At 35.8% G+C, this 13,014-nt stretch overlaps 2 protein-coding genes across 4 annotated transcripts; one reads left to right on the top strand and one right to left on the bottom strand.

Annotated features, from left to right (window-relative positions):
* The first annotated feature begins 347 nt into the window (after positions 1–347).
* On the top strand, positions 348–8,591 carry LOC129322217 (putative phospholipid-transporting ATPase 9). Of its 3 annotated transcripts, none has more exons than XM_054968379.1 (12): positions 348–808; positions 1,146–1,752; positions 2,588–3,939; positions 4,586–4,696; positions 4,792–5,068; positions 5,157–5,245; positions 5,333–5,441; positions 5,977–6,189; positions 6,321–6,446; positions 6,625–6,723; positions 6,824–7,015; positions 7,517–8,591. In XM_054968379.1, the coding sequence occupies exons 2-12, from the start codon at positions 1,360–1,362 to the stop codon at positions 8,150–8,152; spliced, it is 3,597 nt and encodes a 1,198-aa protein (XP_054824354.1). In that variant the 5' UTR covers positions 348–808; positions 1,146–1,359; the 3' UTR covers positions 8,153–8,591. The 3 variants fall into 3 exon arrangements, with proteins under 3 accessions (XP_054824354.1, XP_054824353.1, XP_054824352.1); XM_054968378.1 differs by having other exon boundaries at positions 348–869; XM_054968377.1 differs by having other exon boundaries at positions 348–913.
* Positions 8,592–9,277: 686 nt separating this feature from the next.
* LOC129284423 (probable calcium-binding protein CML15) lies at positions 9,278–10,323 on the bottom strand. The gene has a single exon (XM_054919904.1). The coding sequence runs from the start codon at positions 10,037–10,039 to the stop codon at positions 9,554–9,556; it is 486 nt and encodes a 161-aa protein (XP_054775879.1). The 5' UTR covers positions 10,040–10,323; the 3' UTR covers positions 9,278–9,553.
* Between the last annotated feature and the right edge of the window lie 2,691 nt (positions 10,324–13,014).

Below are 13,014 nucleotides of genomic sequence, written 5' to 3'. Positions count from 1 at the left end.
TAAATGGGAATAGAACCAATTTATCAAATTACTAACAATTATCGATTTTTTCATTAGTTTCCACGAACTTTTCGTCTTCTTCGCTTGTCACTCTTGCATGTCCAATTCTGCTTCTGGAGTTTTATGCTCACTGTGATGTGATCTTGATCAAGGTTGCAATTTTTCCCCCTCAGAAGAAGACAAAATCTGAATAACCCACAGTATTTTTTTGGATTTTTAATCATTTTTTATTTAGTTAGATACAGATTAGGGGGAAAAAAGTGATGATACTCTTTTCTTCTTTTGTTTTTTGTTTTTCCCTTCCTTCTTCTTCTTCTTTACTTTAGTGTGCGAAGTTTCTTGGAGAGATAGTCTTCCCAGTGAGTCATCCCCTTGACGACTTCCGTTTCCATAGCTTTCCCGCGAATTGGAGAAAGTAATACCTTACCCTACTCACTTACTTATGTAACATCTTCCGTCGCTCTTCTGCAACTCTGTGTATGGCAATTTCCGAAATTATCCTCGCAAAGAAAAATTAAATTATCCGTATTCTCAGTCTCCTGCGTGTGAGTTTGTTCGTTGTCGCCGTCTACCTCTGGGAAAACCAGTCCAGTTTGAGTTGTCACGCTTGAAATGAAATGCGCGTTTTCTTTGAAGTCGGAATGCGAGATCCAATTCACGACTTCATTCAAAGCTTCACATCTCTTGCGCCATCGTTGCAGATTCTTTCACATCTCCGATTTAGTCGGTCCTTGTATTTGGCTTTACACTGTGCTTCACAGAACTTTCTGTTATTGAGATAAAATTTTCGTCTTCTAGACTCTGTGAGGTGTGCCTGCTGTGTGTTTTTCTCCTTTGGGAAGCAGATTCCACATTGTTGTCAACGAGAGGTTAACAGAGAATTTTGCAGGCCTGGTTTTTTCTGTTTTTGGTTGTACGTATCGCTTGTTTTGTCTACACTTGCGTCATCTTTTGTTGATCAGGATTATTCTCTTAGTTTTTTTACTATTTTTGCTCATCCATAGCTGGTTTATTAAATTACTCATCTTTTGATCTTCTGGCTTGGAAAATTTCTGGGGTTCTGCATCCATAGCCTATACAGCTTTTCTTCTTTTCTTTCTGGGCATTTGTGTTCTGAAGTTTCGTCTGCTTGTATGTGATTCTAGGTGGTTACTAAGAGGCTGTACATTGAGGATTTTGGCCTGCGAAAAATAGGTACTTTAATTCAAGTATTCTGGTTGGTGGGTTTGCTTTGAAATTTGGGAGCGTCGTAGTTGTTGTTGGAGATAATCTCCTCAAAAAGGGCAAGCAATTGGAACTTCATCTTACTGGTTCCTCTGCCTCGTTGATATTGGATTAATTTGGTGACGTGGAGAAAAAATGAAAGGTGGAAAACGAAGGAAGCTCCGCTTCAGCAAGATCTACTCATTCGCATGCGGGAGACAATCATTTGACGAAGACTATTCACAGATTGGGGGACGGGGTTATTCCAGGGTGGTCTTCTGCAATGAACCAGATATCCTTGAGGCTGAAATTCGGGATTATACTGACAACTCTGTCAGGTCTACAAAATATACTCTTGCTACTTTCTTGCCCAAATCACTGTTTGAGCAATTCAGGAGGGTAGCTAATTTCTATTTCTTGGTTACTGGAACCTTAGCCTTCACCCCACTTGCTCCCTTCATAGCTGTTAGCGCCATCGTTCCCCTGATCATCGTTATTGGGGCAACAATGATTAAAGAAGGTATTGAAGATTGGCGGAGGAAGAAGCAGGTACTGTATTTTGCCAATCCCATTACTATGATATTCATTTTATGAACTTGACTTCTCGAACCAAAATGAATACTATTAATTATCCTTGCCTCATATTCGGTTTGCAGTTTTTATTTTATTTTTTAATTGTCTTTATAATTCTCTGAAGGTCTGAGTAATTTATGGGGCTAGAGGGGTCTTCCTAAGACATGAAAAGATTTGTTGTTATGCGATCCTTTTTCACGTTTTCTTTATGGAAGAGTCTAATTATAGATATCGATTGATCCTCCTTGATGATCGCCTTATCAAGATTGTGGACGGAAAAGGCATTATTCATGATTCGTGATTCATGGAAGACAACTTGTGAAAGAATCTAGCTTTTCGTCTAGATTCCTGGTATGTGTTAATGGGATGAACTGCAAACAGGATAAAGTGCAATTACTATGTTCTTTGTTCATACAGTTTCAGTATTTGCTAATGCTATTTCTCAGATTCCAATAATTAATTTATTAATGGATTTCAAGGTTCTTGGTGACCTGTAAAAATTGACGATATTCAGAAGAGGGAATGTCCAAAATGAAGTCCTTGTATCCATAATATGCTACACCATTTCTTAAATTTTAGGTTGCGCAAATCTTGTTATGATTATCATGTTTTGTTTCAATTTAATATCTGCATGGAATTAAATTAGAGGCCAAAGTTATTGTATATGCTAAAAATGCCAAAATGCTCATGTAATATATATGATAGTCTATTTGGTAGCAAAAAGTGGGCTAAGAAGCCAAGAAAAGAATTGTTGCCCTTTATTGCAGGATGTCAAGTCAAAATAAAGTTTTGCTATTGGAATTCTTTTCAGGACATTGAGGTGAACAATAGACTGGTTAAAGTGCATAAAGGTGGTGGTGTATTTGAATATACTGCATGGAAGAATCTGAGAGTGGGAGATATAGTGAAGGTGGAGAAGGACGAATTCTTTCCAGCAGACCTGCTTTTGCTTTCATCCAGTTATGAGGATGCAATCTGCTATGTTGAGACCATGAACTTGGATGGGGAGACGAATTTAAAGCTGAAACAAGGGTTGGAGGTAACTTCTTCCATGCATGAGGATCTCAACTTCTGTGATTTTAAAGCTACAGTTAAATGTGAAGACCCAAATGCCAACTTGTACTCTTTTGTTGGAAGCATTGAGTTTGAAGAGAAACAATATCCCCTTTCCCATCAGCAACTTCTCTTGAGAGATTCTAAACTCCGCAATACAGACTTTATATTTGGAGCTGTCATTTTCACTGGTCATGACACGAAGGTTATTCAAAATTCTACTGATCCCCCTTCAAAGAGAAGCAAGGTTGAGAAGAAGATGGATAAAATAATCTATTTCTTGTTTTGTATTCTTTTTCTAATGGCATCTGTTGGATCTATTTTCTTTGCAATTATAACTAAAGATGACTTGGAAAATGGGTTGATGAAAAGATGGTATCTTAGACCAGATGATTCTACAATTTTCTTTGATCCGAAAAGATCACTATCTGCTGCAATTTTTCATTGTTTGACAGCCTTAATGTTATATGGCTTCTTTATTCCAATCTCCTTGTATGTATCAATAGAAATTGTTAAAGTCCTTCAGAGCATCTTTATCAATCAAGATATCCATATGTACTATGAGGAAGCAGACAAACCAGCCCATGCCCGTACTTCAAATTTGAATGAAGAACTTGGCCAAGTTGATACAATACTTTCTGATAAAACTGGTACTTTGACCTGCAACTCGATGGAATTCATCAAATGTTCTATTGCTGGGGTAGCTTATGGCCGTGGTGTTACTGAGGTGGAAAAAGCTATGAATAAAAAAAATGGTTCATCAAAGATTCTTGAGCAAGATAGTGGATCAGATGATATCAGGGACTATACTGTTACAAAAGCCCCCATCAAAGGGTTTAATTTTACAGATGAAAGGATAATGGATGGAAAGTGGGTTAATGAGCCTCATGCAGATGTTATCCAGAAGTTTTTTCACTTATTGGCGACCTGTCATACAGCCATCCCTGAAGTGGATGAAGACACTGGAAATATCTCGTATGAAGCTGAGTCCCCAGATGAAGCAGCCTTTGTGATTGCAGCAAAAGAACTTGGCTTTGAATTCTACAAAAGAACTCAGACAAGTTTATCAATGTATGAGTTGGACCCTGTTTCTGGTGAAAAAGTTGAAAGGTCAGTTTTTTCATTTGCTGGTTTCTTAGTTAAAAAGTGATTTTGGTTGCTGCATTTTATTTTTATGTGAAAAATGATTGCTGTATTTTTCATAGCCAATGAACAAGTGGAGTTTTTTTTTTTAATTTTATTTCATAATAAGTTACGATGAGAATAATGTTTTCTCTTCTCACAAATTTGTAACAAGAGCAGCATGGGATAGCCACATCCATTCTGTTACTCATCTAGCCACTTACTGTATGGGCGTGTAGAGTTTAATATAGACATTTTTCTCTTCTTACTGCTCTGATTAAATAGATTGCAGCTGATGCTCACAGAACAAGTGCGTTGCGCACTTGACTAACACCAGTGAATCCCAGTGTCTTATCTTGAAGTTTACTTGATGGTTTGATGTTGTTTTGTAATATCTAGAAGGTGTTGTGATGTCACCTATTCTTTGCTACAGCTGCTGCTTGTTTTTTTTTTTTTAATTGTCTTGTTTTCTTGTTTGGGATTGAGGACCTGCTTCCTTCATGGCTAATAATGCTTAACTAGTGACTTCAGAAATGCTATGCTCCCGATTAGATTATTAATTTCAGATACTGTATGTGGGGATTTAATGTCTCCGTGTCAACTAATGCATAGTGATAACGTTTCAATTTTGCAGGATGTATGAGCTTCTCAATGTTTTAGAATTCAATAGCTCTAGGAAGCGAATGTCAGTGATAGTGAAAGATGAAGGTGGCAAAATTTTTCTATTCTGTAAAGGTGCTGACAGGTTTGTGATAAATGGCCTCCAGCTTTTGAGGATTTTTATTTAAAGTCCTTACCTTTACTTTTCACCATGTTGACCTGCTCTATACTTCCATGAAGTGTCATGTTTGAAAGGGCTGCCAAGAATGGGCGGGCGTTTGAAGAGAAAACCCTTGAACACGTGCAAGAGTATGCTGATGCAGGTCTAAGGACCTTGATATTGGCTTATCGTGAACTTGATGAAGAAACATACAGGGACTTTGATGAAAAATTTTCTCTGGCCAAGAATTCAGTTTGTGCAGATCGAGAGACACTGATTGATGAAGTATCAGATAAGATTGAGAAGAATCTAATCCTTCTTGGTGCCACTGCTGTAGAGGACAAACTCCAAAATGGGGTGGGTTAAAAGTAATGTTTTGTGTTTTAAATTGATGGATATCAATGGACTTGATTATGGCTTATTGATGTTTCTCATATTCTGTTAGGTTCCTGATTGCATTGACAAACTTGCTCAGGCAGGAATCAAGATTTGGGTTTTGACTGGGGATAAAATGGAGACCGCCATCAATATTGGGTATTAAATTGATATTATGACCTTTTCATGTTGGCTTCTCCATGAGAATTACATTTTCAGATATCTGACAGAAGCATGCAATTTCAGTTATGCTTGTAGTTTGCTTAGACAAGGAATGAAGCAAATTATAATTCATCTGGATACTCCAGATATTAAAGCATTAGAAAAGGCTGGAGAAAAGATTGCTATTGCCAAGGTAATATTGATTTTAGCCCTTCATCTAATTATGTCTACAGTAATGTACTTTGCATGATGAGTATTTTGTATTTTCAGTGAGCATTCTAAACAAAGTGGTTCTCTTGAGTCTTGAATGTTAAGATCCTAATTAGATTCAATCACAAGGAGCTGAACATGTGTTACATCGCTAGAAAAAATGAGGTTATATCACATGGATTCTTCCTTTCCGGTTTTGTCAATAAAACAACTTGACAAAGAGACATAAGAATTTCAATAACTCCATTTGCCTAGCCTTCCTTTTTGTGATATTGTTTCAAAATGTGCATGGAAGTTAAGAAGACAATGCATGGTTGTATTCCTTGAGTTAGATGCTGCTGACCATGCTTCAACTGTATGCTGCAATATATTCTATGCTGTTGTCTTCCTTTCCTCTTTTCCCACTTCAAAATTGTCTCTTTTTTGTGGCACGGAAAAGGAGTTGATTAATGCTTTAGAGAGAAATTGCTGGGAAAAAAATTAGAGTCCTGATGTCTTTATGCTGATTCATTCGTCAGGCATCAAGGGAAAATATCCAACGTCAGATATCTGAAGCTACTGCACAACTTGCTGTTTCCAGAGGGACTTCTCAGCAAGCATTTGCTCTGATCATTGATGGAAAATCACTTACATATGCTCTTGAGGATGACATGAAGAACATATTTCTGGAGCTTGCACTTAATTGTGCATCAGTTATCTGCTGTCGGTCATCACCAAAGCAGAAAGCACTGGTATGTTTTCGTCTAATCTGTAATTATCACCCTCTTTTGACATTGTGGCCTATTATTTTATGGTTCTTTTTTCTTTTTTGAATAGTTCTTGAAACTATATGAAATAATTTTGATTGATTCCTTTCTGAAAGGTTACTAGACTTGTTAAATCTGGAACTGGAAAAACAACACTAGCCATTGGTGATGGAGCCAATGATGTGGGAATGCTTCAAGAAGCAGATATAGGGGTTGGAATTAGCGGTGTAGAAGGAATGCAGGTGATCATAAAATTGTGATATGTTTCATTTCATTTTGTTTATGTTTGACTGTTTAAGGAATTCAGGTAATTTTAAAATTTTACATGTTTCATCTAATTGATTTGTTCTTCCATATTCTGGTGTCTTATAGCTTTTATTTCCTCCTTCTTCCCCTTCTGTTCTTTTAATCCATGGCCAGGCTGTTATGTCTAGCGATATTGCAATTGCCCAGTTCAGGTACTTGGAGCGGTTACTCCTTGTGCATGGACATTGGTGTTACCGGAGGATCTCATCAATGGTATGGCTGTTTTTATACCTGCATCACAACTTTCTAGTTTTAAAAGATAACAGATCCTTCTTTGTTGATTATATTGACTAAGCCATTCTTCTGCTGGCAGATATGCTATTTTTTCTACAAGAACGTCACTTTTGGATTCACTCTCTTCTTGTATGAAGTGTATGCATCATTCTCCGGAATTCCAGCTTACAATGACTGGTTTTTGTCTCTCTACAACGTTTTCTTCTCATCTCTCCCTGTCATTGCTCTTGGCGTATTTGACCAGGATGTTTCTGCCCGGTACTGTCTTAAGGTAAAGCTACTTCTTATATGCGTTCTTGTTTTTTGTAATGAAGAATCTCAGGAGCCAGTATGCTTGTTAATTGGAGATCAGAGGAATTCCGCACACAAAATTCCCTATAAGGAGACAGTACGGGCACATTTGATTTGGCCAGTTGCTTAATATTTTCTAAAAGATTTTAAATTCATATTATAAAAATTACTACATATCTTTTACTTGTTACTTGACTTGGTCATACTGGTACATTCTTTTTCTTGAATCAATATCTCATGTTTAACAATCATCGTTATGTCCTGCAACTTTCAGTTGACATTAAATGTTCAATATTTATTGCAAAGTGCGGTACTTGACATGAATTTTGGTTGACTTGTGACAACATTGTAGCATATTGCTTAAAACACAGCTACCGCGCGAAGAAGAATGATTTCAATCTTTTGCCCTTTGACAACTGATGTGATTCCTGGTTATTGCTTCATGATGATCGGATGCTTATCAGTTCTATTCACCGTGCAGTTTCCTCAGTTATATCAACAAGGAGTGCAGAATGTCCTCTTTAGCTGGCGCCGTATACTTACCTGGATGCTGAATGGATTCATAAGTGCAATCATAATTTTCTTCTTCTGCACAAAAGCGATGGAGCTTCAGGCCTTTGATAGGGACGGAAGAACAGCCGGGAGGGATATACTCGGAGCAACCATGTATACCTGCGTTGTTTGGGTCGTGAACTTGCAGATGGCACTTGCCATAAGTTACTTCACCTTGATTCAACATATTTTCATCTGGGGCACCATTGCTTTCTGGTACCTTTTCCTCATGATATACGGAGCAATGCCACCGGGTTTTTCCAAGAATGCCTATGAAGTCTTCGTTGAAACGCTCGCCCCATCTCCCATGTTTTGGCTTGTGACTTTCTTTGTGGTGATCTCAACCCTAATACCTTACTTCTCCTACTCAGCACTTCAGATGAGGTTCTTTCCCATGTACCATGAAGTGATACAATGGTTAAGGTACGAGGGGAAGGCAAAAGATCCAGAATTTTGTGCCATGGTGAGACAGGGGTCACTGGGGCGAGTAACCATTGGTCCAACAGCACGCTTAGAAGCTAAGAAGGCTAACCACAATAAGAACAGAACTTCTAACCATAGATGATCTAATTTGAGGTTTCTTGTTTGATTCTTAAAAAGTTGTTGCTAGCTTGTTCATATCAGCCTGGAATTTCCACCTTGTTTGCCCATCCTTTTGGAGTTGTTCAATTGGTTCCTCTCGGCCAGAAAAAAAGCATGTTTGCTTCCCCTGAAGATGGTTCTTGGAACCACCATTTGGTTGTGAAGTTCAAAAGAAGAATAAATCTCTCTGTATATTTGTTCTTTGGCCATATGAGGTTGCATAGTGGTTCGCTTTCTCTTTTAGCTTTTTGTATCGTAGAAGATATTAGAGTATAGAGAAGCAAGAGTGCTTTTTTGTTTTTTTTGGGTAGGATTTGTTAGAGTTGCTTTTATCCTATTTATAGGAAATAGAACAGAGTTCCCTTGTTTCTGAGGTATTTCAAGTCTCATTATTATTTAAAATTGCTCCATCATTCCTTCCATTTTTCTGCATCTTAAACGCGCGCGCGCGCACAGGCCAAAAAATGAATTTATGTAAAGTTGATATAATATAAACAATGATAATAGTAATTCAATAATGCATGTTACGTACAGGTCAGATTCATTTCTTCTGTCAATTCCAAACCCCAAATTGAGTTATGTATATAATCTACAAGTTGCGTAATCTGAATGATAAATAATATTTTATAATGTCGGTTTGATCATATATATATATATATATATTGAAAGAGGAAGTAGTAGCAGACAAATTAAACCCTAATCTGCTTCCATGAAGCTCATTTGCAAACTAGTTAAAGTAAATATATAATGCATCACGTTAAATTCAGAGAAGGGGGGGGAAAAAAGGTTCTTCCAAGTTGGGGAAATTAAAAAAAAAAAAAAAAGAAAAACAAGAAGAAGAAGTCAGATTCATATCTTCTCTAGTACCTGATAATGTACCAGCATGAGTTCATGTATATGTAGTTTATCAGCGGCATTAATCCACGTTCATGAATCAAATCGTTAATGCTTGTCTACGCAACATATACATACATAAATTTAATCAGGTTGCATCTGCAAAATCTGTCATGTTAATTTCATATAAATATAAATAATGCACACAAAAGTTTCTGCTTTACACAAAGGCATGTTCTTCCAGAAACTGAGAAATTAAAAAAGAAATAAAAGCTACGCAGAAAAGTCAGTTTTCATTTCTTGCTTTCCATAGAGATTCCGAAATCTACATTCTTATAAATTGAGTAAATATGCATCAAATCTATTTACATGTTGCATTAATTTACAATAAGAGATCATCAACTTGATCAGAAAAGTTATATTCTTTTTCAATCTTTAATCCTAATGAACATAGAAAAAAAAAATAAGGAAAAAGAGGAGGCAGAAGAAGATATACACAAAAGTTAATGAAACCCTTAATTAGCCTGTATAACGAGAATTAATTAAGCTCCTAGATAACCTTGAGGCCAAGAAAATCTGCGGCGGATCTGGCCATGATGTTTGCGAACTCGTTGAAGCTGATGACGCCGTCGCCGTTGGTGTCGGCCTCGTTCATCATATCAGCGAGCTCTTGGTACGTTAAGGGGTGGCCCATCTTGGCCATGGAGCCGGCGAGCTCGGCGGCGGTGATGTAGCCGTTGCCGTCGCGGTCAAACGACCGGAAAACCTCGAGCATTTGCTCCTGATTCATGAGGATCTCCTCGCCATGCAAGTCCGGGAGGATGGCCTTGGTCAGCTCGTCGAACTCGACGTAGCCGTTGCCGTTCTCGTCTATGTTGGACAGGAGCGTGTGAAGCTGGTCGCCGCCGGGCTTGATTCCGAGCGACCGGAGAAGGGCGGCGAGTTCAAGGAGGGTTAGACTGCCGTCGGCGTCCATGTCGAAGTGCTTGAATATCTCTCTCAGCTGCTCCACCTGATCGGTTTGCAGCCTCGTCATGATCGATTCTGCAACGTGAATATCACAGAAAAAAAGAGAGACAATCTCCCTCTCTCTGTTCTTCTCTGAAACACAAAGTTAGGTTTTTCTTCCGTGAATGATATTGTGAGGCTCCAAGTTGCTTGATTTTTTCACGTCAAATTTGGTGTCCTTCTTCACTATGAGAAAATTATCTTTAAGACTAATTAAGACAATGAAGTCACATATGTATGAATGAATGCCAAATTATTAGTCTCTTTTTATGCTGCAAAATGTCTAGTTTAATTTATATATGAACTGGATAGGTTGAAAATCATTTTGAGGATTGAGGACAGATTATGACGAAGAAGTGGATGATGGATTTGTGGGGTTAAATATAGTTAGCACTTAAGAGATTTAGGGGAAGAGGGTAATTGATTATTGTCATGTTGTGACGTGGAATGATTAGTTGGTTTTCTTAATATCCGGGATTAGCTGGGTCAAATTTGTTTTTGAAGTTAGTTGTGTTGACTTGACTTGGATTTGGTCCTTGGGATAGGGTAATTAATAAATAGTAATGTTTAATTTGGAAGGCCGTTAATTTGACTATGGGTTAATTGAATGACTTAATCTAATGCACTTATTTTTATTTTTTTATAAACAAATTGAAGTAAGTTGGATTTGGATGATTGGGGATTGACTATGATAAGAGCATGCCTCTAGTCTTAAAGAATATTTATAGGGATAATTCTCTAACTTGATTCTTATACTAGTAGTTGTGGTTGAAAATAAGTTAGGTTGAACTAAGTTTTGCTCAAGTAGACTTGTGCATGTGTGTAGGTTAGATGCTTATGTCTGTATAAGGTTCTTTTTAAAAAGTATTAAAAATTGAATCGATCGTTGAATCAGTTGAGGTTAGGGGTTTAACCGGGAGTGAAATCGGTCATAATAAAATAAAATAATTTAAATAAAAACATATTAATTTTCAATACATTCATCTATAGAGATAAATATGAAAAGATACGATTAGTTAGAAATTAGATAATAACTTTATTGAGAAATGAGATTCGATTAACAATGTCTTATATTTTTTGAACAGAGTGAGTATATATTTGTGTAATACTAGACTTGATAATAGATATAAAAGTAAGAAATATTTTTCTCATTTTATATTTAACATTATTTTTAATTTGGCTTCTAGTCATACTTAATAACTTCATAATGTTTTATGTTCTTTTAATATTAATAACACAATCCCTTAAATGTTATTTTACTTTCTTCTTGACAGCTAGGTGGTCTTTATTAATTCATGCACAAAATGGAAAAAAAAAAGAAAATAATTGTAATCTCGTCATTTGTAAATGAAAATGGAATGAATGATGGGCCAGAGAAGGTACCCTTGTTTCAAATCCACAACATTTTAGAAGTTTTTTTTTTTTTAATCTTATTTTAGAATGCCAATTGAGACTGAGAGAGCTTCCCACAAAAGCGCAGGTGAGATTGGATCATTGGAGTCCCAACCCTTAAACGACATCACTCGCTTCCCAAAACACGGCCACACCCCCGCTTCTCAAGCAAAACCCTAATATACTCAAAAGGCTTTCCAGGATTCCTTCTCATGTCTAAACGGCGCCAATAGTTCTCCCTCTAGATCTGAAGCCTTCTCAAGATGGCTTCAGGCAGATTCCGAATACTTCCTCTGATTCGATCTTCCATTACCAGCGCTAGGCCCAGAATTTCTTCTTCGACTATGCCTAGTTATCTTTCTTCGCATGGTTACCCCTGCTGCTACCCCGCCTCCTCCGGCCAGGTCATTGGTGCCGTCCTTGATGTTGGATTCGAGGAGGGATAGCGAAGGAAGACGGAAGACTAAGTGTGTGTTTGGATTTTTTTCTCCCAAAATCAATTTTTTCAGTAAATTAGTCAAAGAAAAAGATGAAAATCGATTCTGAACCCATGCACGTTTTCTCGCAAGCAACTTCGATCAGCTTTTTAATAAAAGTTTATCAAAAATGTTAAAAAAAATTATAAAAACAGGCTGAAAAAAATTATAAAAAAAATACATAATTTAATAAAAATAAAATTAAACTTTCTTTTTTTAATAAAATTTAAAATTTATATATTTAAAAAATTAATATTTAATATTTAAAAATTAAATTATATAATAATTTATATAATTAAAATTAATTTTAAAAAAACAGTATTCAAATAAATTGTGTTATAACATAATCAATTATAATTAAAATCTATCACTTAATTAATTATTTTTATAATCTATTATACTCAATTAAAATTTAAACGAACCCTAAATGCTTGTTTGTTTTGCGTCCAGAATCGATTTTTTGGTGTTTAATTGATTTTTAAAACAAAATTAGCCAAACAACATATAATTGCCGTAATCGATTAAACATGCTAAAATTGATTTAAAAAAAACTATTTAGAGTTGCTTTTGTCCTCATTTTACCTTATTAATTTGTCAATAATTCATAATGATATTAAATAAAATTTAACAAATTTAATAGTATTATACATAAATTTATCAATAATTTAATTTTGTATAATAATTGATTATTGAGTTAGAATCAGGTTTTGATATAAACTCTGAGAGGTTGCTTATAGATTCAATTTTACTATTAAACAATATATTTTACTTCTTAAATAAATTTTAATAAATTTATTAATATTAAATACAACTTTATTAATAATTTAATTTTGAAAAACAATGTCTTTTATGGTAATTTGTATTGCTGAACTCAATTTTAATATTTAAACATATTACGTTATCACATAATTAATTATGATTAAAAGTAATCATATTCATTAATTATTTTTATAATTAATTATACCTAATTGAAATATAAATGGGCACTAAGGGAACAGACACACATCATTTAGGCTTAGGCATTTATCTCATTGTTATTTGATTTTTTTTTTCAATTTTTTAAACCCAAAGCAACTTCGATTTGGGACATCGAGGAGGAAGAAATATTGACCTGTTCAACCTGCCTGACCCATGG

The sequence above is a fragment of the Prosopis cineraria genome, unplaced genomic scaffold (genome assembly GCF_029017545.1).
Source record: "Prosopis cineraria cultivar Desert tree isolate PC_DT_omini unplaced genomic scaffold, ASM2901754v1 PC10, whole genome shotgun sequence".
Classification (NCBI taxonomy): domain Eukaryota; kingdom Viridiplantae; phylum Streptophyta; class Magnoliopsida; order Fabales; family Fabaceae; genus Prosopis; species Prosopis cineraria.
Note: the sequence above shows the minus strand (reverse complement) of the source record. Positions and strands in the feature narration are given on the sequence as shown.